The sequence below is a fragment of the Xiphophorus hellerii genome, chromosome 18 (genome assembly GCF_003331165.1).
Source record: "Xiphophorus hellerii strain 12219 chromosome 18, Xiphophorus_hellerii-4.1, whole genome shotgun sequence".
Lineage (NCBI taxonomy): Eukaryota > Metazoa > Chordata > Actinopteri > Cyprinodontiformes > Poeciliidae > Xiphophorus > Xiphophorus hellerii.
The window spans coordinates 13,631,923-13,655,450 of NC_045689.1; the positions used below are offsets into that span (position 1 = coordinate 13,631,923).

General features: G+C 36.4%; 2 protein-coding genes across 2 annotated transcripts in view; one reads left to right on the forward strand and one right to left on the reverse strand.

Annotated features, from left to right (window-relative positions):
- Positions 1 to 23,528, reverse strand: part of lsamp (limbic system associated membrane protein) — a 783,778-nt gene that overhangs the window by 686,320 nt on the left and 73,930 nt on the right. The gene's annotated exons all lie outside the window — the stretch shown is intronic.
- LOC116737487 (uncharacterized) lies at positions 7,335 to 10,182 on the forward strand. The gene is made up of 2 exons (XM_032590654.1): positions 7,335 to 8,184; positions 9,776 to 10,182. Exons 1-2 carry the CDS (start codon positions 7,345 to 7,347, stop codon positions 10,100 to 10,102), a joined length of 1,167 nt encoding a protein of 388 aa, XP_032446545.1. The 5' UTR covers positions 7,335 to 7,344; the 3' UTR covers positions 10,103 to 10,182.

A 23,528-nucleotide genomic window follows, 5' to 3' on the forward strand; every position in this document is an offset into this window, starting at 1 on the left:
TACACAGACATTCTGTGGGGTTTTGCCAGTCCCTAATTTCATTGAATAAATACTAAACAGCAATCCACATAAACAACCACCCAGCGTTGCGAATGTGCATCAGAAGAGAAATGAACAGTAGATGCTTACATGTGAATCTACCATCACTACATTCAAGACTGAATATAAATGTCATGTGTTAGTTAGCATTTTAACAGTAGCCTTATCCTTAAGACCATATAGCAAACTTTTCTCAGATAAACATTTCAAACATAATCCATATTAATTTGTTAATTGAGTTTTTTTCCCCTTCATCGCATTTCACTACTTTTCCTTAAGTGTCTGTCAGGCAAGCAGAGGCTTTGTTTGTTCCCCATTCTTTGTCCTGTTGGCTCATTGCAGACTTGTTTGCTTGTTCACATCCACATCCCTTGTCAATGCTTTTGTGATCAAGACCATCCATAGGCATGGTGGTCATTTCTAACTTTTTCCTGGGTTGTTGGGTAATAACATCGTTAAAACCACAAATTGGGTAACAATTACCCAATTAACCCTACAACTTAGGGTTAATGTTACCCCTAATTCTAGTGCCAGCTTAATGTTGCAAATAAATTACATTAAAGAAGATTTGCAAATATATTATTATTAAATACATGAACATATTTCAGAGTGAGTTTTACTGGGATTACGAATAATTTCAGTTCAAACATAAGTTCAAACATAAATTGTTATTAGTTTAACTCAATAACAGAACAATTATTTGCTTTTATACACAAGCTTGTTATGTATGAGCAGACTTTTGGGCAGGATTAAATGTTCTGCTTGACCATAATTTAAAAAGTCACAGCAGGGTGGGAAAAAAATAAATAAATCTGACTGCTTTCCATGAATAATCGCAAGCTGCTTCTAAAGTGATGCCAAAATCAATTGTGATGCTGGAACATCCATTGTACCAGAACTACAGAACCTTGAAATCAGAAAGTGATGTCTGCACAGCCTAAATCACAGTGTTTGAGTTTATGTTATGAGCTATTCGATCACCAAGACAACTGAATCTCATGACTGCAGTTCATCACACAAACACAAACCAGCCATATGGCTGTCACTACATGGCATGAGAAAACACAAGCTTGCAGAGACTAGTCAGAGTTAAAACAGTCTGATATGAGAAGAGTGTAAAGGATCTAGTTTCTTATACGACTGAAGTAAATATGACTAGATGCAACTGTGGCAACATCACAAAACACAGACTGCACATAGAAATCCCTCAAGCCCCCACAAAGCTCAGTCTGCAGCATATCATCCTATATTTGATGGACCATGGGTGGAGGTAAAATGCAGTAAGGTACATCATCCATAAAATATTATATGCTCAATGAAAGCAAAAAATAGTGGACTTCTGTCATGATTCTTTACTTCTTGAATCAAACAGAAGCATTGCTTCTTTGTTGTTGTTTTTTCCTTTTTTTTTTTTTTAATCCATAAGAATTAAACTGAAATGAATCGTGTTAAACAAGTCGAATTCAACAACAAAGAAGCTCATAAAATTGCAACAATACATTCAACAACTATCCCCTCTTATTGCTGGTGCAATACTTCTGAAATTGTGTTTGAGTTGAAGGAAAACCTTTTCTTTTCCTGAAAGAGGAGACACTTTATTGGCAATATAGTATTTTGCTAGGGCAGCTTTCAGGATAGGACGCTACATATAACTGTGCAACTTGGCAGTTTAATTAGGTAATGAAATGTAGTTACAAAAACAGCCATTGTTGAAAAGTATTCAGAAGCCCATGCTCATTTCAAACTATGCTGTTCAACATTACATAAATTGACTATCCTGTCTTGCATAACAGTTAAGGTATGCCTCACTAAAAACAGATAAGCCACATTCTGGTCTGATCTATACAATATACTGGAGATCTGGCAGGAACTTTTTCTTCTCAGGACTTTTTCTGATCTTTTGTGTGAATAAATCAAAATTGAACATGTTCTGTCTCAGGAGGGGATTGAGCTCTTGTTTGGAAAAGATTAGAGTGAAAGCGTTCACTGACTGTTAGAAGTGTAAAGTATTTAAGACCATAAACTAGAGTCATATAATTAAGAGTTGAAATCAAATTCTTGTTGCACCATCTTTCAGACAGTTACACAGCACAGACAAAATGCCAGCTTTAAACCAGTTTCACTTGGAATCTGACTGAATGGATAATTCTTTATTTTCCCATTCATGTAATCACACGATTCCCATGACTTTTTTTTTCTCTCTCATTTTTCTGCATCAGTGTGAAACCACCTTTGGACTTTCCAGAGCTCCCAACTGGACCTCACAACACAGCCTGCTGGGACCAGTTCAGAGGCAGACCAAGAGCTCTGCCAAGCTGACAATAACAAGAGGCAGCCTTTCAAATTCATCACAACCTAAAATTGGAGGAGATACAGCTGGACTGACCAAAGTTCACTCTGCCCTCCAGCCAAACAGCTCATGAAGATAGGGGTGGTGGTAAGATGGGAAAAAAAAAGTAAACAGTGTTCATTATGTGTTTGGTGTATAGACATATGTATCCAAATGATCTACTATGTGTATAAGACATAAATCAATGGCCATGTGAGCAAATAATCACATTAACTAGACAACACAGACTGGAAATACTGTATGTCTGGAGTGTGTCCTGCACTCATGCAGATTTCAGCCCTGCAGATTTAGTGGAGTAGACAATGAATGAATGGATGGATGGATGGATGGATGGATGGATGGATGGATGGATGGACGGATGGACGGATGTATGTATGTTCTGAGAAAAAACCTAAGACATGTAATCTAGTAGTTGGTCTGTGTGCTTTTATGGACAAAAACAGAAATACAATGCCCAAAGTAGATCTTCATAACTATTAAATTATATTATATTAAGGGTAGGGTAATTTTATTTATATAGCAGGTTTATTTATATAGCAACAAGGCAATTCAAAGTGCTTTACATGAATTAAAAGGAATTACAAATACTGTAAAATAACAAACCAAAGGAAAGAGCAAAAGAAGAAGAAAAAAGTCTATTAATGTTGATCTAAAGTAATTATTAACTAGATACTCCTGTTCATTTTAGATAAGTATAGGTAAGTATCCTGTAGTCTAATTCATTTCTGGGTTGGAAGAATAAGAGTCTAAAAAGTAGTTGTAAAGGTTTCAAGTCCATTTGTTGAAACATTTCTTAGAACATGCAAATTTAAAGTGCTGTCCCTTTTACTTCTAAAGTCTTTGTAAGCCTCTAATTAATGGAGCTTGATGGTCAGGTGGCACCTAAAATATTGTGTTTCCTTATGGGACACCATACTCCCACCCTCCTCCTCTATTACCTCTGACCCAAAATTAGCCAAAAATCTGCCAACACATCAGGAAAACCGGGGCATTCCTCAATATTGGTTCAGTTTTAAGAACAATTTGTAATTTGCAAATATCTAAACTATTTTCACATTTATCTCTGAAAATAGTTAAATCATGCCTGTAGATTTAGCAAAAGTGCATCTTGCATCTTTGTATGGTTGGATGTAGAGGAAGACACTGTGGTGAGGGGATGTTTTTCTGAAGAAATCGACATAAAAGTGTTGAAATGTGTTTGTAAAATTACATTTGAGAGTTAAACAGTCAGTATTTTAAGATCAGTTTTTCTTTTTAGTAATTGTTATGGCAGAAGGGCTGCATGTGTGGTAACTATTTTCTTAGTATAAATTCAAACATTGTAAAGTAATTTGTAAACTCCACTGTTCAAAGTGAGTTGCAGGATAATAGTCTAGAACACAATTGTTTATAATGCAAGTGTTTATAAATTAAGCCATATAACATTATCACACATTTTTACTGTGTGTTATCTTTTTCTACAATTTGCGTGTGTGCGTGTGGAGCTAGAGGCCATAATTTCATCACATTTTCCTTATTATTTTTTAGTTTTTTGTTAATTTGCCACATTCCAGCCTTCAAACTAGTTGCCAAAGTTCATATTGAAGTCAATTTCCCTGTTGCACACACAAGAGTACGAAAAGAAAGGACATTTTAGTTAATGTCATCAGAATGGGCTGGGAGATCATTCAGAGGAAGAAACTATTACCCAAAACCTCCATAGAAAACAAGATCACAGCTTGCACAACCACAGTAGGAGAAAGGCTTTCATATTTCAAGACGTGCTGTCTTAAAAAACTAAAATGAAAGTGTTTGCCCATATTGACCATTGTTACATTTGGACGAAAAAGGGTGAAACTTTCAAGCCTGAGAACACCATCTCAGCTGTAAAGTATGGGGCTAGCAGCAGGTTGTGTGGGTGTTTTGCTGCAGGACAGACTGGTGCACTTCTCAAAACAGATGGCGTCACGAGGAAAGGACATTATGTGGAAATATTGAACCAACATCCAAAGACATCAGCCAGTAACAAATACACAAAAATACTCCCAGGCTATGAAGTCAGACTTCTTGTTTATTTTATATTCCAGGTGCTTCCATCATTTTAAGTCTTTTTTTATGTATGGGAAAGGGACAGATTGGTATTCAACAATTGAAATTTTAGAATTGATGTGCTGGTTGTTCCCAGTGAAAACTATAGTACCACATGCAAGAAGATAATAGAATATAGAGAAAAAGTTTACTGTCACTCATTTAAGAAAGTAAAATGGATATATTATGTAGATTCTAATCTCGCATGTACTGCTGATTGGCTGAGGAAGACTAAAATAGTCATTGTAATGCAATCAAAGGGAGACTTGGGCAGGTGTTCACACACAGGCAGTGAACCACAGTGAACACACACAAACACACCCCACCAAACAAGAGTAGAACGTACAGCTGCAGATTGCAGAATGATGCAAAGAGAAAGTTCTAGTAAAGAGGAGATCCAAAATGCTTTTACTCATTAAACATGTATTTTTTTTTAAGTAATACACTAGTTACTTTCCTTGGTAATTAGTTACTTTTATATAGTAATTCAGTTGCCAACTTAGTTACTTAGTTGAAAAGTATCCAATAACTATAACTAATTACATATTCAAACTAACTTGCTCAACACACTGTTAAGCAAAGACAAAATCGGGTACAAATGTCACATTCCCCATGAAAAGCCACTCCTGAATCAGAGACAAGGTGAGATGCGTCTTACCTGGGCTAGAGGACAAAAAAGGGGCTTTCAGTTTTCTTGTTACAATTCAGCACATCAATTAGACATATGTATCAAAATTGTCGGAGACTTTTACTGAATTTACCCTCTGTACAACCAGAGGCTATTTCTAGACTTATTCTTTGTTCTTTTGGAAGCAGTATAAATATGAACAGTTTTTATTATGGTCATTTCCAAGGAAATATTAGGAATTTTATGTAATTTCATTAGTGGGGCTAATAATCCTGACCTTAATACTAAGAAACATGTAGGAGAGAACAGCTATGCTCCTTTGGCCTATTATGTTTCATTGATCTTCAGGTATGGCTGAGATTATCTGTCACAACCCACTCTTACAGGCTTCGAATACCAGTTTCAATCTTGAGGTTTAGAATCCATGATTGATATTGATTAGTCTAGAATGGCTCCCTTGTTGATTCTGAAACAGCCATCATTACACTAAGCAACACATTACTTACACCCAATTGTAAGGAGAATGAACAAAGAAAGATAATTATATATATATTAGCAGAGTTCAAGTGAAGAGTAACCCTGTTGGCTTTCATTAGTGACCAGTAATTGAATACATTTTTTTGTCAAGTTTTCGAATGATTCCATGCTTTCGTATGAAACAGGATATTCTGAGGTTCTTTAAGCCTAATATACAGGCACACATTTAAACAAAAAAGACATCTAAAGTATTATTATCAAAAAACTATTGAAAGTATTATTTAATGAATCTTTACTAGGTTGCTTATAAACCTTGAGGATTACTAAGTTCAGAGGTTTGTCTAATAATAAAATCATGTCTACTTTAGGCAGGTAGTAACTGAGAGAAGAGGTGAAACAGTTTATGTAAATTACAGATTTTCTGCAAGGGAAAAATACAAAGTGCATGTTAGTCTGTCACTGACTTTCCTCCGTGACAAGCATTGATGCATGAAATTAACATTAGAACTGAAGTGACAGCCAAGTGCTAATCTTGCAGCTTTAATTTGAACTGTCTGCAGTTTATCCAGATTTTTTTTGAAGCACCCAACCAATCAGCTGAACAGTATTCATGCATACAAAAGACTAAAGACTGTAGTATTCATTGTCCTATTTTGACGGACATAGTATGAGCATTACACCAAATTATGGCAATGTTTCTACTCATTTTAATTATGATCTTATTCATTTGTGTAGATCACAAAAGAGTATTCATGTATCATCACTCCCAGCAGCTTGGCCTCTTTCACTTGTTGAAGTGATTGTCTTTCTAAAGAAATATGTTGCCTTTGTGTTCATCTTACAGAATATTTAGACCCCAATACTACTCATTTTGTTTTTGAAACATTCAGTTTTTACCTATTATCTGTCACCTATTGATAAATAGACAGTCACTCTTGTTGCTGCACCATATTTACTTGATCTATGCCATATGAAGTTACATATACGTTTATGATTAGCATGTATGGTTATGCATGCTTTAATACAAATTACATGTCAATTAAAGAAATACTATAAAGCAGAGGATCTAAGCAGCTGCTTGTGAAAATCCACATGCAAAGTTTACAACATTTGACCAAATACCATTAAACAAAACAGTTTCCTATCAATAACAAAGCTACTCATATACTGTAGTTGATAGTTGACTTTTTAAAGCCATAGTCTGGCAGCTGTATAAATAAAAGCTCATGATCAACAATATCAAAAGTTCCATTGAAATCAAGAAATACAACACCAACCTTTAGTTTTCTCTCTATATATCTTAACCATTCATCAGTAAGAGCTGTCAGCCCTGCACTATTTTATCCCTCTCTATATACATGAGGAACGTCAGAGTAGATGCAATTTATGTCAAAGTAATGCTGAATTTGTTTGAAGCATACGGAGCCCTCTAGGGGACATGGGGAATTTTTTTTCTTTTGCGTTCCCTCGCAATACTTTTGCGTTACCTCGCAAAACTTTTGCGTTACCTCGCAATACTTTTGCGTTACCTCGCAAAACTTTTGCGTTCCCTCGCAAAACCTTTTGCGTTACCTCGCAATACTTTTGCGTTACCTCGCAAAACTTTTGCGTTCCCTCGCAATACTTTTGCGTTACCTCGCAAAACTTTTGCGTTCCCTCGCAAAACCTTTTGCGTTACCTCGCAATACTTTTGCGTTACCTCGCAAAACTTTTGCGTTACCTCGCAAAACCTTTTGCGAGGTAACGCAAAACGTTTGAGGCAGCGTTCCGGAACCAGACGACAATGGAGCAGACAGTACACTCATGTGTGAGTTTTGTGGATTTTTATTTTGAAATTGGCCTTCAATATAAGGATATTCAGTCTCTTCTTGCCAAAAAGCACGGGTGTCACATCAGTGTGCGACATTTAAAAAGAATACTTAGTGCAAGAGGACACACTCGTCGTAACTATTATGCTGACTTGGCAAGTCTGGTGGAATTCGTCAGGAGAGAACTTCAGTCCTCTGGACAGCTTCACGGATATCGGTGGATGTATGCTAAATGCAGGCAACATGGACTTCGTGTAAGAAAGGAGGATGTCCGTCTGATCATGAGAGAATTAGATCCAGCCGGAGTTTCCTCAAGGCAAGCCAGACGTCTTCAAAGAAGAAACTACTTCTCAAAGGGTCCGAACTTCATTTGGCACATTGACTCTTATGATAAACTGAAGCCATTTGGCTTTTGTATTAACGGAAGCATAGATGGATTTTCACGAAAGATTATCTGGCTCAATGCATACACCACAAATAGTGATCCCAAGTTGATAGGAGGATATTACACGGAAGCAGTAAAGCGTTTGGGAGGGTGTCCGAGAGTTGTTAGAGGGGATCTAGGTACAGAAAATGTTTATGTCAGAGACTTCCAGAGATACCTCATTCCCACTCAGCCCAACGACCCTCTGGAAAGTTACCTCGAAGGAGCAAGCACTGCAAATCAAAGGATTGAATATTGGTGGCGCTTTCTGCGTACGGAGTGTATGGAGTTCTGGCTGTCCTTGTTTGCTGACATCAGAGACAATGGATTCTTTGATGGGGGATTTCTGGACAAAAGCATTCTACAGTTTTGCTGTATGGGACTCATACAGGTGAGTTAATTGAATCAAATTTAATATTTATATGATGGATAAGATATGACGTAGGGAAGGAAGTCTGAACAGCGTGAACATTAAAATCAGCATCTGGACGAGGTGCCACAGGTTATTTGTGGCATTCACTGGCTAGTGTTGTGTTCGTACAAAACTTGAATGTCAGGCACACGCTCAATTTTGTCACCTAGGTGCATACTTTTTTCACATCAACTTTCTACTGAAAAAGGAAATAATGCACGACAAGCGCACACAGATAAACGAAAGTTATCTTTTTCTACAAAGAGGAGTAGATGTCTCTGAGTTTATCTGTGGTAAATTATGATATGAAAGAAAGCTGTTCTCTAGTTGTTCTTTTGTGGTCGCTGTTCACACATCTGTGGTGCTGAAAATGCACTGGTTACTTTTTCTACCTTAATGTCATAACATGAAAGAGCAGCTAGAACCGTGAGATTTTACACTATAACAATGTAGGAGCCATATATACATTTTTGGAGCTTAATACAAAATGTTATTTTGTGTTTACGTGAGTTAAATTTTTTACTCTATTTGAAAAGATAAGCATCTGTAATTGTATTGTGCTTAAGCTTATGACGTGGTGCCTTTTGATTGGTTATTGACTAATTAACCAATTATGGTTTATGAAAGATGAAAGTTGCTCATTGTAGAAGTCTGGCACCTTGAGAGTAACACAGTCTTTTGACCGTCACTTTCTATTTGTTTTGAATCCGTTTGTTATTTTTATTTCCTTTTAAGTTCAGTAAAGACTTAAAGATGACCGTCGGATTCAAGACCTCTTTTTTTTAGAAGAAGAAATGTGTCACGTACAAAAGAACTTTAAGGGGCTATACTAGTGAGAGCTTGCCGCACTTACAAACAGCAACAAGGGATCATTTTGACAGCTGCACTTAAACCTCTATTATAATTAAGATACATTCAAATTAATTGGCTATTTTTTAAACCAAAATCAAAAGTGGACTATTTTTAACTCAATAGTAGGCGTTTAAATTGGCATCAAGTTTCTAACTGTATCAAAAGTCAAATTATAAGATACCAAAGTCATTTTTACAATCAATTCGTCTAACAAGTGTCACAAAAAATGTATTTCTATAACACCTGTACCTGTATGAATGACAGTTTTAAACAGCAAGTCTGAAATTACGTAAATAAACGTTATTTAGCAATTATGAAATAAAACAGAACACACAAAGAGGATATTAAAAAAATCAGTAAAAAGGAGCAACGAATGCAAGAATATATTATTCTATAATTTCTAATTTGTAGCCAGCACATTTCACCTCTCTTCTCCTGGTCCAAGTCCTGCACAAAGCTTTGCGGACAGGGTAGCGTGTCTCATTGAGAGATTGTGATCCTACACCATAAATCAACTTACTTAAGAAATCGCTCTAATTACAATTAAATTAACCTCTGAAATGCAATATACTTCCTTTTTGATACTTCATTGCTACATTAACAAAAAATACACCAAATAAATAAGGACCAACTATTAAGGACAATGACTATGCCTAATCCTTTTTTCCAGCTGAGGTTAACAAAAGTGTACTAAATCTTTCTTTTTTATCTGTTACAGGATGAGCTGGATGACACAGCACAAGTGTGGAACACACACCACATCAGGCCATCCAAAAACTTGCAAGTTCCCAGCGGTCGGCCCAATGTGATGTATGCTCTACCTGAACTGTACAGTACTACAGACTTCCTCACTCCTGTTCAAGTTGAACATATTCAACTGTGTGCAGGTGCATGCACCTTTCGGCAGACCATACCATGTGATTCAGCTGTGTATGACATTTGCAATGTTTTAATGGCAGAGTATGGCCTGATGACACCATCAGATCCATATGATTCTGTGAAACTGTACATGTTACTGAGAGATGCCATTAGAGCATTACTGTGAGTATTGACTGGAAAGAGCCTGCTATGTTAGTAGGGTTCCAAATGTCTGAAAGTAATCTGGTTGTTTTCTATTATCAGACATTAACATGCTGTTAAACTTGAAAATCATCTGACAGTTGTTTTTTTTTGCCTTTCTAATGTAATAAATTGAAGCAGAAAAATAAATGTTCCTATGACAATATTTCTCCATTTAAGAAGTCCTGATTGGATTTAATTTTTCAAAATGCAGAAGTCAACACGCACACAGTTAAATTACTTTTCACAGCTGTGGCTAAATCAAATGACTAAGAAAGTCCTGAAAATACAATTCATCATTTACATAAAGCACTGGAAACAAATTGCATAATTGTGTAAACATTTATTGTGAACATTGACAGGAAATCCAAACATGTATCAAAAATATAATCATTGCAAGACAAATGTTACAAATATTACTTCATTTTTAAGAATAACTTGAAACATTTTTGCCCCTCCAATACAGCAACAAACAAAACCAAAAAAACACCACAACGATCACCAGAAAATCGAAGTTGGCGGATGTTACAAACCCTCTGAATTTTGTTGTATTTTAAGTATTGTTCTCTTTACTTCATTGCATTATTCAACCATCTAAATAAACATTCTGAATTTCTAAACCTACTCGGATAAAGACAAAAATACAGCAACCGTACTGCTCAAATGTTAGCAGGAACTATTACATAAAATTGTCAACATTACAAGAAAACTGGGAATTGTTTGCTCTTTAGTTTAATTCTTAAACACACCCTTTACCATTGGATCGCTTTAGAACTTTTTAACAGCAACACATCTTTTAAACCAGTGTTAACATCTTATGTTGTCAACATTGTGCAACAGAAAAGAAAGGGCTCGGTAGTAGAGGAGCATCATGAACACACAGCATCATGAACATGGTATATAATACAGAATAATAGTGTAGTTTATTTTAGCAAAGATGTCAACTACCTTTAAAAGCTTAAATAATATCCATCAACATGAAATTGCTTCCCAAGATACTGTCAAACTCTGTTCTAAATTCCGGGTAGGAACTGTAAGTATAAGGCACATCAATGATTGCTCCACATGTGTGTGCAACAGGTCTTCTCCCAAAACCTGTTTCAGCATTAAATGTCACCTTAATTTCTTCTGTGCATAAAACGGAGGACCCTGTGCAAAATCGCAAGAATTTCTCTAGTTTGCGCTGATCTGCATTCCTAATGTACCTTTGCAAGTAAGTGAATGTTGTCTGCTCTTTCTGTGACAGGGACAAAGACTCTGTTTGCAGCATGTTAACTACTTTTTTGTTTGTTGCTTTTTTGGACTCATATAAATGAAGGACATCAGCTGGATGAGACAGATTTAATGCAATGTCTTTGAAAATTTCATTAAAGCAATCTATGATATACTTTGGTTCTTGTAATATGACTTTATGAGCCATGACTTGTATTGCTTGCTTGATATTTTCCTGACATGGAATGCTGTGAGCCCCCATCTGTGAAAACAGATCCAACAAATTGTCCTCCTCATCCTCTTCCAGTACACCATTGAGAGCCTTCTCTGTGGTACTTCGCTCGCTCTCCGACAAATACTTAGAAAAGGAGGACATCAAAACTTCATCTTCTACTGCTTGAAGACCAAGTACAGAGGCAACTATGAATGCCTTGGACAACCTGACTGGAAATATGCCATGATCAATGAGTCCTTTAGCCCAAATTCGGCCTAGTGCATACCACCTCTCTTTCGAAAAGTCTGGTCTGAGTTTTGGCACCCTCTCCTCCTCCCCTTCACAGAGCTCCAAGAACTGCTCCCAGAAAGCTGTATACACATCTCTTGACACTCCACTGTTGTCCACAGCCATTTCATTATTAAATTCCATGTTTAATTCCGATTCCATTATACTTTTGTCCATGAACAAATTAAGAAGGTCATCTATGACCATGGCACGCCGGATATATGCATACCTTGGGTCTTTGGGATGTACTACACCTCCTGTAGAAGACGGTAATGCATCATTTTCTGTTGAAGGGATCATGTGTAATACAGCCGTTTGTGGAGCCTGGAACATAACATGAATTACAATAGTACATTTTAGTTGTCATATATTCTTCATAATATAACCAAGAGTTTGAAAAAAATAGGATATATATATATATATATATATATATATATATATATATATATAGTCTAATGAAACAAAATCTTTTGTTTCATTATACAAAGAACTCTAAATTTTATGGAAGACTGTCAAAATACAAATTGAAAAGCCTTATAAAACTAATTTAGGAACTTCATGACATTACATAGGTGTAATCTTATTTTTATTAAAGCAAACAAATCATATACAGAAGCAAATAAAACCTTAACACAAAACACTTACTTCTGACAAGTTTCCAGCTTCTATCTCAAGATGACTGTCTATCATGGGAAGAGTAGAAGCAAGCTCACCATCACCATCTTCTGACCTTGACCCTATTTGAACTACTCCAGAATCATCTGTCTCATCCAGACCATTAATGCTGTTGAAGTTGGCCATCACTGTTTCGTTTTCTTGCATTACCACAGGGTTTTCCATATTATCAACTCTATAGAAATACTCTGTTTCCTGGTTTGAGGGACTAGGTGTTGAATGTAAGGCAGGATATAAAAGTTCCCCATCGTCATCAATGACGTACACAGGATAATGACCTTCAGTTCCATCTGGTAAAGATTTGGGTTGTGGACTCAGCGATGCTTCATCATCTGTGATAAGGTACTGGCTTGAGTGCCCTGCTTCTCCTGGCATATAGCCTTGCAAAGAATTCATTGAAGTTAATGGCTCAGCAGAAGGGGCAGAAGTTGAGTGTTGAGTAAGTCTTCCAACATTGTGAGGCTGTAAAAAAAAGAAAAAAAATCATACATAGACATCCATAAGATTGTGATGTCAAATAATACTACACCCAAATATATACTCTTTGAATTCCTGTAATCTTGATGTTTGCTAAAAGTGGTCATTTGTTTTTTTTTTAGCAGTTACTTTACAACTCAATCAATTACAGCATTTCATCAATGAGCAGGTGAAACAATCGGGTAGCCAAACAATACAGTTAAGCAAGGGAGGAAGTTCCATTTCATCACTTAACCATAAACCGGGAAATTCCTTAAGAGGATGTTTATGTTACAGTGAAATGCAACATAAAATGTGGTGTAAAAATTGTTTATTGTGTTCAAGCTGCAGGGCCAAAAATTACAAGTAGCAATGCATATCAAAAGTGTTTCTCAGTAAAAAACTTTGTGAGATCCATAGAAGTCAAAGTAAGATTCGAATGTTTAGATAAGAGTTTTGTTCAAAGTCACAAATCTTGTCTCTGGTACACCTTTATAAAAACGTAAGGCTCTGACTAAAAATAAGTTTTAATGTCTAACTTCACTTAATAAAATTCCTAATAAATATTGATTTATTGCAGTGGCTCTTAGTACAAGTTATGTGTTATTTCAATTATAACTTAAATAAAAGTTTAAAGTAACTTTGTTTTTTGGGGGGTTGGGTGTTTTCCATGTACTGGATGGCTGAGAACCTATAAATATGTAGAAGTTGATTAGGAGTTGAAACATTTTCTTATTTTGTTTAAATACCAAACTAAAAATGCCATTTGAATTGACTGGCACCTTTTAACGGTTTTGCTTAAACAGATATTACCTGTTCAAAGACGTCTTTTTGGTCCTCGGATGAATCTGAGGAATGTTCCAAGTCCTTGGTGCACAGATAAAGCCGTAACATTTTAAGTTTAAATTCTTCATACAGTCCTGCAAGAGTACTGTCCAGAGATACAGTTTGTCTTTTGAAGTCGCACATGCTAAGTGTAAAGTCCATAATGGATCCCTTTGATGATAATCCACCAGGAAAAAACAACTCTTTTGCAATGGTCATGACTTCTGACACAGTGGTGTTTTTCTCAAGTGCAAGATGTCTGGTTCCACCTCCAAATTTGGACCTAACTTGATGAAAATCCCCACTTTGAAAGTGCAGCCATCCCACTTCCAATCTGCGTTTGGATTTTACTGCATTGTTGTTTTTAGGTCTTGCCATCAAGCCAGAATTTCTCACTGTTGTTTGCTGGGGTACTTCAACATGTCTTTTCCTTGTCATCCGCCTTGTCTCAATCGTTTGTCTAATTCTATTTAAAATGCCTTCCTTGTCGAAATTTGCTTCCCTCTGTCGACAAAATGACACAACAGCCAAGCGGTCGCCATATGAAGGGACATATCTGGCAAATTCTTCATCTTTCATGACACAAATGACGCCTCTGTCAATCTGCAATTAGATATGACAATTTACAGATTACAATAAGTAATTTTATACTTAATACAGTAAAACTTTTAAGTAAATACTATGCAGTACTTTTATATTGCATCATATATGATTGTGTTATGTTTTGCATCATGCTGTATTGCAGGGGTGGGCAATCCTGGTCCTCGGTGTCCTGCAACTCTTAGATGTCTCCCTGGTCCAACACACTTCATTGAAATAGCTGAATCACCTCCTAAGTGCAGTCAGGTTCTCCAGAGTCCTGCTAATGACCTCATTATTTGACTCAGGTGTGTGAAAGTAGAGATCCATCTAAAAGTTGCAGGACAGCGGCCCTCCAGGACTGGAGTTTGAGACCCCTGATCTAGACTAATAATTAAACAAGTTGTAGTCTTACTATAAACTTTAACAGAATGTGTAATCACCTTATCCGCTTTCATCTGATTTATGTCTTCTTCCGTAACATGCCTTGATCGAAGGAAGGCTTCAAGCTCCTCCTCCATGCCTATATACACTAATTTGGAAAATGTAGAACAAGTCCATAAATACATATTTTCAAAACAAAGCTTTCAAAATTCATAATGTACACAATTAATAAAACTACAAGACTTTAAACTCATAAGTATTTCAATGTCACTTTTCTGTGGGGCACCATAAATTATGTAAGCTGGAGCGTGTGCGTGTAAGCAGTTAAACGAGGCTAAAAGAGATAGAGAAAAAGACAGAATCTACAACAGAAAGAAACAAATAAAAAAATACAATAAGCGCACCAGTGCTGCCCCGCCATTCTAGTAAAGCAGTTCCTCTCAATTCCAGTCCTCAGTCCTGCTCTGCATGTTTTAGATGTGTCTCTATTCCAGAACAGCTGATCCAAATGATTGCATGACCATCAAGTGCTGCAGAAGCCTGTTAATCACCCTTAGATTCAATACAAGGTGTTTGGCAGAAGGGAAACACCTAAAACATGCAGGGCAGGGAGGCCTGGGGACTGGAATTGAGAAACACTGTAGTAAAGGGAGAAAGAGAAAGTGGTCACGGGGTCCTCAGACTGTCTGGTGCCCCTAAATAATGCCAGATTTTTTTTTACATTTCTTTTCATGTCTGATGGTGTTGAAATATATAAAATGATTTTTAATTCAATTTATTGATAGTATTATAATTATTTATTTTGATACTTATGCTTAATTGTCATAATATATTATTTTAGTATTTCTTTAATTGTTTTAGACTATTATAATGTACTGAGTTTCACTCCAGGTCAAGGGCTTTTACAGACACCTACTACATAGTTCAAAATAAAAAGTATTCAGCAAACATCATGAAAATATATATTGCTGTGCTGATATTGCCCAGGTTAGTTTTAATATTTGAAGAAATTATATTTTGTCTATATTTTATTGAAATTCTGTGCTTTATCCAGAGGACATGTTTTGTCCCTCTTCTGAAGAAGCACTGATATATATATATTATATATATATATATATATATATATACTGTATGTCGTTTCCGAAAAGACATCGGTGTGTATATATATACACATTAGTCTTCCTTGTGATAGTATCTCGTATCATATTTCCCAGATGGCTGTAATCATATATGCCATGATTGTGCAATTTATCAGTTGTTGTCTAGGCAACCGTGACATCAGCGCCTGAAGGCATCAGCAGTCCGTAGCAGGTCCCGCCACAAAAGTTTTGCAGGCTTTGATAATTATGTTTCAGCATCATTTAACTGCCAAATAAAGAACGATTCTGTCTTTTAAAAGATGGTGTCAGTCCCAGCCCTGCCATAAATCCCCTTACGTTCTATATATAACAGTGACACCGCTAAACTACTGACGTAGCGGAATGAAGTAAACTTTAGCCTGATTAAGTTGTGTAGTCTAGTTATTGTCATTTAAAAATTGGTCGTCAACGAAATAATTTAGATATCATCGTTAAAGAAATTAACATTGCATCCCCCGCCTCGTCTCTCTTTTCTTTAAGCAAGCAAACAGATGTCTGAACTACCTTTTCTTCCAACAGACACGATTCATATTTGACATAGTTGTCATAAGTGAAGCTAAAAATATATAAATATTGCTAAATATACAGTATTTGTGGTGAATTAAGATTATTTACCTGTTTCGTTGATTTGTTTTGTCTTGAGTGCTGCTCCAAAATGAACCGCTTTCTCGGTGCAAGGGAGGTAATGTAAAATGTATTGCGCGGAAGTTTTGCGAGGGAACGCAAAAGGTTTTGCGAGGTAACGCAAAGGTTTTGCGAGGGAACGCAAAAGGTTTTGCGAGGTAACGCAAAGGTTTTGCGAGGGAACGCAAAAGTTTTGCGAGGTAACGCAAAAGTATTGCGAGGGAACGCAAAAGTTTTGCGAGGTAACGCAAAAGTATTGCGAGGTAACGCAAAAGTTTTGCGAGGTAACGCAAAAGTATTGCGAGGTAACGCAAAAGAAAAAAAATTCCCCATGTCCCCTAGAGGGCTCCGTAGAAGCATAACCCTTTTTAAAAATTTACATAAAACCAGTAAAATGTTTATCGGTATCCTAGTTGGCCTTGTCAGAGATTCTTTCAAATTGTTAGAAACCAGAACAATTTTTGAAATTGTCCACAACTCTGGATGAACACATTCATAAAAAAGATCTAATCAAATACATCACATAAAAGCGGTTACAATCTTTTTGTCAGAAGCCATAACGTGTTAGGTGCTAGGTAACTATGTGTACATTTCATATTAGGCCGTTTCTTCTCCTCCCAATATTTCCTCTACTCTCTTTTTTTCTATGCTAACTTCCTATTAGGGAGTTGGCAGATCTGATCAGATAATGCTATACTTGACTCATTTCCTTTGTGAACCGGTTGTAGCATTTAATCAAATGGCTTAAAGTTAATGGCTTTAGTGGGAATTAGGCAGAGGTTGGAACAACTGGCACAGACCAGCATTACACAGAAGAATAAGTGAAAGGGGACATCACTGATGCTATTAACATTTGAAGGGCATAAACAAAATAGTGCACTATAAAAACACAAAGTCTTACCCAGTATTTTTGGTCTAGTTTCTAATGCAAATGCTTTAATACACTCAAAAGAAGCTTGTTTTAAGTCAATAATCCCTTAATATTGGTGAGAAAGTACTAGTTAGAAGTGAAATAATATGCCAGAAGACTGAAGCAAACTGATAGGTGCTGTCCATGACATGATGCTATTTTCTAACTTTCAAAGAGTTAATGTATAATGCTTTAGGGTCAGATATATATTTTTTATTGATGGAAGCAACCACAGTAAAGTGGGGTCACAGTGCATGAGCTGTACTTGACCCAGAGTCCATGACCCTTTGTTTGGATATCAAGTATTTATTGTAGCTGAACTGATGCCCAGAGGCTTTCCAGCTTAAAAAATACAGACTGAAAGTGAAACCAGAAAGCTTCCACTTGGTCAGCATTTTGTCTGTTGCTTAGTAGCAGGTCATATTGCTCTATTTCAGTTGTGAAACCTGTTTATTTGTTTATCAATTCTGAGGTGTAGCTCCTTTACAGGCAGTATTATTGCAAAACTTGAAGACTTGAAAACATCAGAATGATGAAAAAATGCTCCAATGCTCAGTGCAAGCCTGAGCTTTGATATGTTAATACTTTTAATCGTCAAAGTATATTATGAATAGAAATGCACTGATCAAAGACTTCTAATCAATTTCTAATCTTAATCTTGACTGTATAAGTTTTGACCGGCTAACACCGACTTTAGCTTATTCAATGTTTCCTATGATAAAACCAGAATTCCCTGCTCTAATTTTTGTTTTCATATTTACATCCTTTTCATATATTGTAGGAATGAGTGTTTTCACCCTTTGACTAAATGTGATAATGAAATATGTCTCTAACATACCTATGTTTTCTATATATATCAAAATTACATAGATATATCTTTAGTTTTTGTTCCTAATAATTTATATTATTTTTTGTGAAAAAAGCGTTGTGAAAAGTTTAGGTGAGATCTACTTTTGCATCAAGCTCTTAACAAGAACTACTATACTATACTACTACTATAATCAATATTTGCAATCACACCAACAAGCAGATGGAGAAACATCATAAATCTTCCTGTATAAAAACATTAATTTAAAAAAAATATTTTACTCAGGGAAGAGCAAGGCAGATTAAAATGTCTGGGAGTGTGAGGACATCTTTACACACATATTTGCAACATTTTCAGAGATGAAATTGAAGTCCTGTTTGCATGAAGGATTGTGGTGTGCACATAGAGAAAGATATGCGTATGGGCAAACACTCGGAAAATTGTCCTGGCTTGATTCTACCTATTTTCATTCCTCTTTTTCTCCAGAGGTTAACTCCACTTCTTTAGAATATCGTACATGCTTTCCCACTCTCACTGAAGATTGCAATGCTCTCTGCGACAGTTCGTGATCCTACCCCAAATATATTTTTTACATAAACCCCAGTTGCCTTCATGTGGGTGGAGAGAGTTATTTGAACATTTAGAGCAGGGGTCACAAACACGGTGCCCGCGGGCACCCTGTCGCCCTAGGGGGCATTGTCAGTCGCCCGCGGAGCAAGTTCTAAAAGTAGCCATTGTCATTAGGGAGCACTGCCAAAGAAATTATTTAATTTAATGTTTTTACATTGAATTAATAACATTTGTTTATATTTAGATTTTTTTTTTAAGTAAATTATAAAAAAGTTTTTAAAATAAATTGCTTTATGCATACAACTCTTTTCTATGGTTAAAGTTCAGAACTATGCGCAGATGCCGTTTGATGCCGCAGATTTTCTTTGAAGTAAAAAGAGAAAAGAATAATTTCTGAAATTTTTATTATCGAACCCTCTTTACAATTAACAAAATTGTGGAGAAAAAAAAAGATCTTATGTGACAAAACATCTTGTACGAAGCGCACGTCTGAGTCTGTGGGGTTAAAGGGCACGCCAAAGCTTAAATCTTATTGGTCAGTTTGCTTTTGCTTATTTGGCGGCCTGGAGCTTTTTCTGTAAGCTAAAAATGAATGAGCAGAGTTTGAACCTCACGTAGTTCTAAGAGCAGTTTGGATGCCGGTTGAGCTTTTTACCGTGTGCGGTTCTGGCGGGTCGCCTGTTTATGAGCTTCTTTGATGTTTCCCGAACTGGAGAGCTGATGGGTCACCCGTTAGCTGACATCTGCTGCTCTTCCTGAGCTTTGCGCTAACATTGTGGGTTAAACAATTTAATCTAGTCGTAACGTTCCCCAAAAGAGTAAAAATTAAGCAAACAGTGTAGCTTCACCATCTCCTCCTTATACGTCTGACATCACTTGAACCTGGGACTCAACATCCTCCTCTGTCCGTGGATCTCACTGGTGGGCTTCGCTTCCATGTCTTTATTATTTAGCATCGTTTGTGTAAAAAAAACGAATAAAAAATGGTTGTGCTGCTTTAGTGGTTTAGGTTTGTGCTGCTTATGTGCAACGCGCACATGATGCGCGTTGGAGAGGTGTGCTCCTGCAGGTCAGGTGCAGTGATAGTTTTGTACATACCTTCCGATCTGTCGTACATTTTTTTTTGACATTGCTGGTGTCAGCCAATGGGTGACTCGTCAGCTTTTAAGTTCGCAAAACCACAAAAAAAGCTAATAAACCGGCGACCCCGCCAGAACTGCGCACATTGTAAAAAGCTCAGGCCGGATCTTAGAACTATGGGGGATTCAAACTCCACTCATCATTTTTAGCTCACAGAAAAAGCAAACTGACCAATAAGATTTAGGCTTTGGCGTGCCCACCCCCACAGACTCACACTGATGTGCGCTACATACAAGATGTTTTGGCACAAAATAACTTTTTCTTCTCTCTACAATTTTGTTAATAATAAAGAGGGTTGGATAATAAAAAATACAATAACTTTTCTTTTCTTTTTTTTATTTTAAGGAAAATCTCACAGTGCGTACAGCTGAAGCTGCAACAATCCATACTCTCAGTGACTTGTGCGTAATTTAGAATCACACAGAAAAGCTCCAAAAGGGAATCAAACTTAAAACTCTGAACTAAGAACCTCTGATTACATAATAGCAATTAACCATAACTGCCATGGTAAATTATTACTGATAACTATTGTCAGTAGTCCCTAACATTAATATGATCAGGCAGCATGTAATCATATACGTATATATATTGTTATAAAGGCTGAGCCAAGAAAATTTATGTCTGTATCAAACAAGTAGCTCTTCGTGTTGCTCTGTACCCGTGAAGTAGCTCCCAGTCTCAAAAAGGTTGGTGACCCGATTTAGAGGGTCCATATTCACCAACTTTGCATTAACTCCACTCAACAATTAAGCACAGGCAGCAATATTCAGTGTGTTATTCTGTTTTAGTTGCCTGTCCTAATTAACATTACTCATAAAGGGAAAATGGTGAGAATGATTACAAACTGACAATTGACAAAATGCAGTAAACAGGTAGAAGTGTTGTTGGCTCATAGAATGCACATAAAGCCTCTGTAGGTGTGGAGGAAATGGAACAAGCAGGGCAGAAAGATCAAATGAATAAGAAAAAAAGACTTAAAATCAAGTTATTAGAGAAAATAAAATAAAACGTCTTTTCTTTTGCTAATACTGATATCAGTGGACATTTATACGATGAGAGGGTTATTTCAAGTGATGCTGGTAGGTTGTGCTGGCAGTAAATAGGGTTGCCTATTTGACAGTGGTATTCCAACTATAAGTGTCAATATGTGAACTAGATTGTGAGCGTACGTGTATGTGTTCGCATGCAAAGATTAGAAGTAACACACTTCAGAAATAGATAATACCATTGAACTCTGGGTATAACGACTAATTATTTTCTGCTTGAAGACCTGTGTATGAGTGAGCAGCAACGCCAGAAGTAAACAGGTTAAGTGTCAGGCTAGGAACTGACAGCTTGTATCAGCATTATAGTACGGTTTCAAAGTGCCACAGTCAAGCATTATGTTGTTGGTGTCCTCATGAGAAAATGTAGGAAAGAAATGACTGACGGCTTGGAAAAAGAAGCTGACAGATGAAACTCAGATAGAAGACAGACAGCTTATTTAGAAAGCTGTCTTACAAGAAACCACTGAGAGTGCCAGTTCCCTGAGGTCTAATTTAATGTGCCAGGATCCAACAAGCTGTTTTCAGTCACACTGAACTATATAAAACTTACTGGTATTTAACTCATGTTTACAAGTTTTTTTCAGCTTTAGTCATTTTAAACAGCTTAATGACTCATTAACAACGTATAATCCCTAGCTATTATAGGGATATGTTACACTGATATGCTCAGAAGGGTTTCTTTAGCTCAGTTGGTAGCTGTCTTGCAATTGTAAGGTTGTAGGTTCAGTTCCAGTTTCTTCCTGTTTCATGTTGATTTCCCTTAGGCCAGAGACTTAACAACAAGGTGCTCATTGAGCTGAATATTACTGTATAAATGTGAGTGAGAAAAGAGGGAATATGATTCTAGTGTTAAGTGTTTTGAGTGGACTGGAAAACTGCTGTAAAATTTCAGTTGATATATTCATTTCAGAACAGGTTAGATAAACTGATAAATATCAATTCAACAATATATTTTAATTATGCTTAAGTTCTGATAAACAACCTAATATTTTTTTTCCCCAAATCTGGGAATAAAACCTAGAAATTGTGTATATCACTCTATGAAATACAAGTTATTATTTTCTTGCACCAAATAATTTGTAATTACAAACTTTTTAAATTTTTTTTTTAACAATTCAAGACAGACAGAATGTGTTCTCCTATAGTATGGAGGGAAAAACACAAAAAAACAGGCCACCAGTTGAAATGTGGATGGTGAACCATTTGTAACATCAGGTTACATAGTTATTTTCTGAATGATTCAACATGGTGTTTCAAAAATGCTTCTAGAAGTAAAATGTCTTTTTGAACATTCGAGAACAAAGCCTATGCATATTATTTTCACCACGGAGAGTTGATTCTCAACAAAGGAGATGTCAGTTCAGTTGTAATCGTCAGAGATTATAAGAGAGAGAAGGCATAGCTAAAAGGTATAGAAGTAATAAGAAACAGCAGTTGCAGCGGTGTGAATTGAGTGCTGGCAAGATGCCATTATATTCCCCTCTTCCTCCCAGATCCCCCACTCACCCACTTGCAGGTGCTTCTCTAACAACCAGAGCCACACTGTGAAGCAGATGTTAGACACATACTGAAACATATGGCAGATGAGACAACACGGGTAACCTTTTACTGTTATATTGATCTTAAAAGTGTGCTCATTTTAGCGAAATATGATCGTCCGTAATGATTCACAGCAAGATTTCTTATGGAAATGTATTCACCCATGACCATACCAATACTCATTTGATTGCTTTGAAATATTTAGATGTTTAAACTTGATGCTCTAATAAGGTCTCAATCAATTTTATAAATTTCCCAAAATAGTGAAACTTTACAGAAAAACAGAAGGACAATAGAGCTCAGCCTCCTCAGGAAGGCTATAGTAGTGAACGTAAGACAGCTCCTAAGTTATTCTTGGCTTAAGTCCAGCTTACTTGTTATGCTGCACTGAGCTGTTAATGAGTGAAAGAAGCAAATAGCTCACAAATACAGAGATTTCTCAGTCCTTGGAGGAATTTTTAGGACCATCACGTATTGATGTGTTCACCACAGGAGAAATGAAACTGACAGAAACTAATTTTCTCTTAAAATCAGAAAAGGCCTGAAAGAAGAGACAGAGTCAAGCACTTTTTGCTCTTTTCTTTAAAATGCTGTTGTGGGAGGTTGGGCCATGGGTAAGTCTTGCACAGGCATTCCAAATTTGTTACGTTAAATTCTAACCAATTAATTTTAAGAAGCCATGAGGTGTACCAGAAATAATTTCAGATAATTAACTGGGTCCTTAAACTATAGGCTGCATATCAATGATAAACACAGTTACTGCTAGGACTTGCTGGAACATCCACTACTGGAATGAGTAGAAACTGTCATAAATCCTTCTCATTTGTGAAGTCTCTCTGAGTTAAGAATTGAAAGCAACAGGCAAATAAATTACCTGACAAACCTGGCAAGAATTTTGGAGAGCAGAAAATTGATTTTTAACATTTATGTGACAATCATCAATAGAATAAGGTGCTGCAGAAAACTGATGGAGAGAAGATCATCACTGAGGTCTTTCCATTTT

Coding starts and splice junctions, on each gene's coding strand:
- LOC116737487 (XM_032590654.1), top strand. CDS start 7,345: ATGGAGCAGACAGTACACTCATGTGTGAGTTTTGTGGATTTTTATTTT. Junction 8,185..9,775: donor GCTGTATGGGACTCATACAG/GTGAGTTAATTG, acceptor TATCTGTTACAG/GATGAGCTGGATGACACAGC.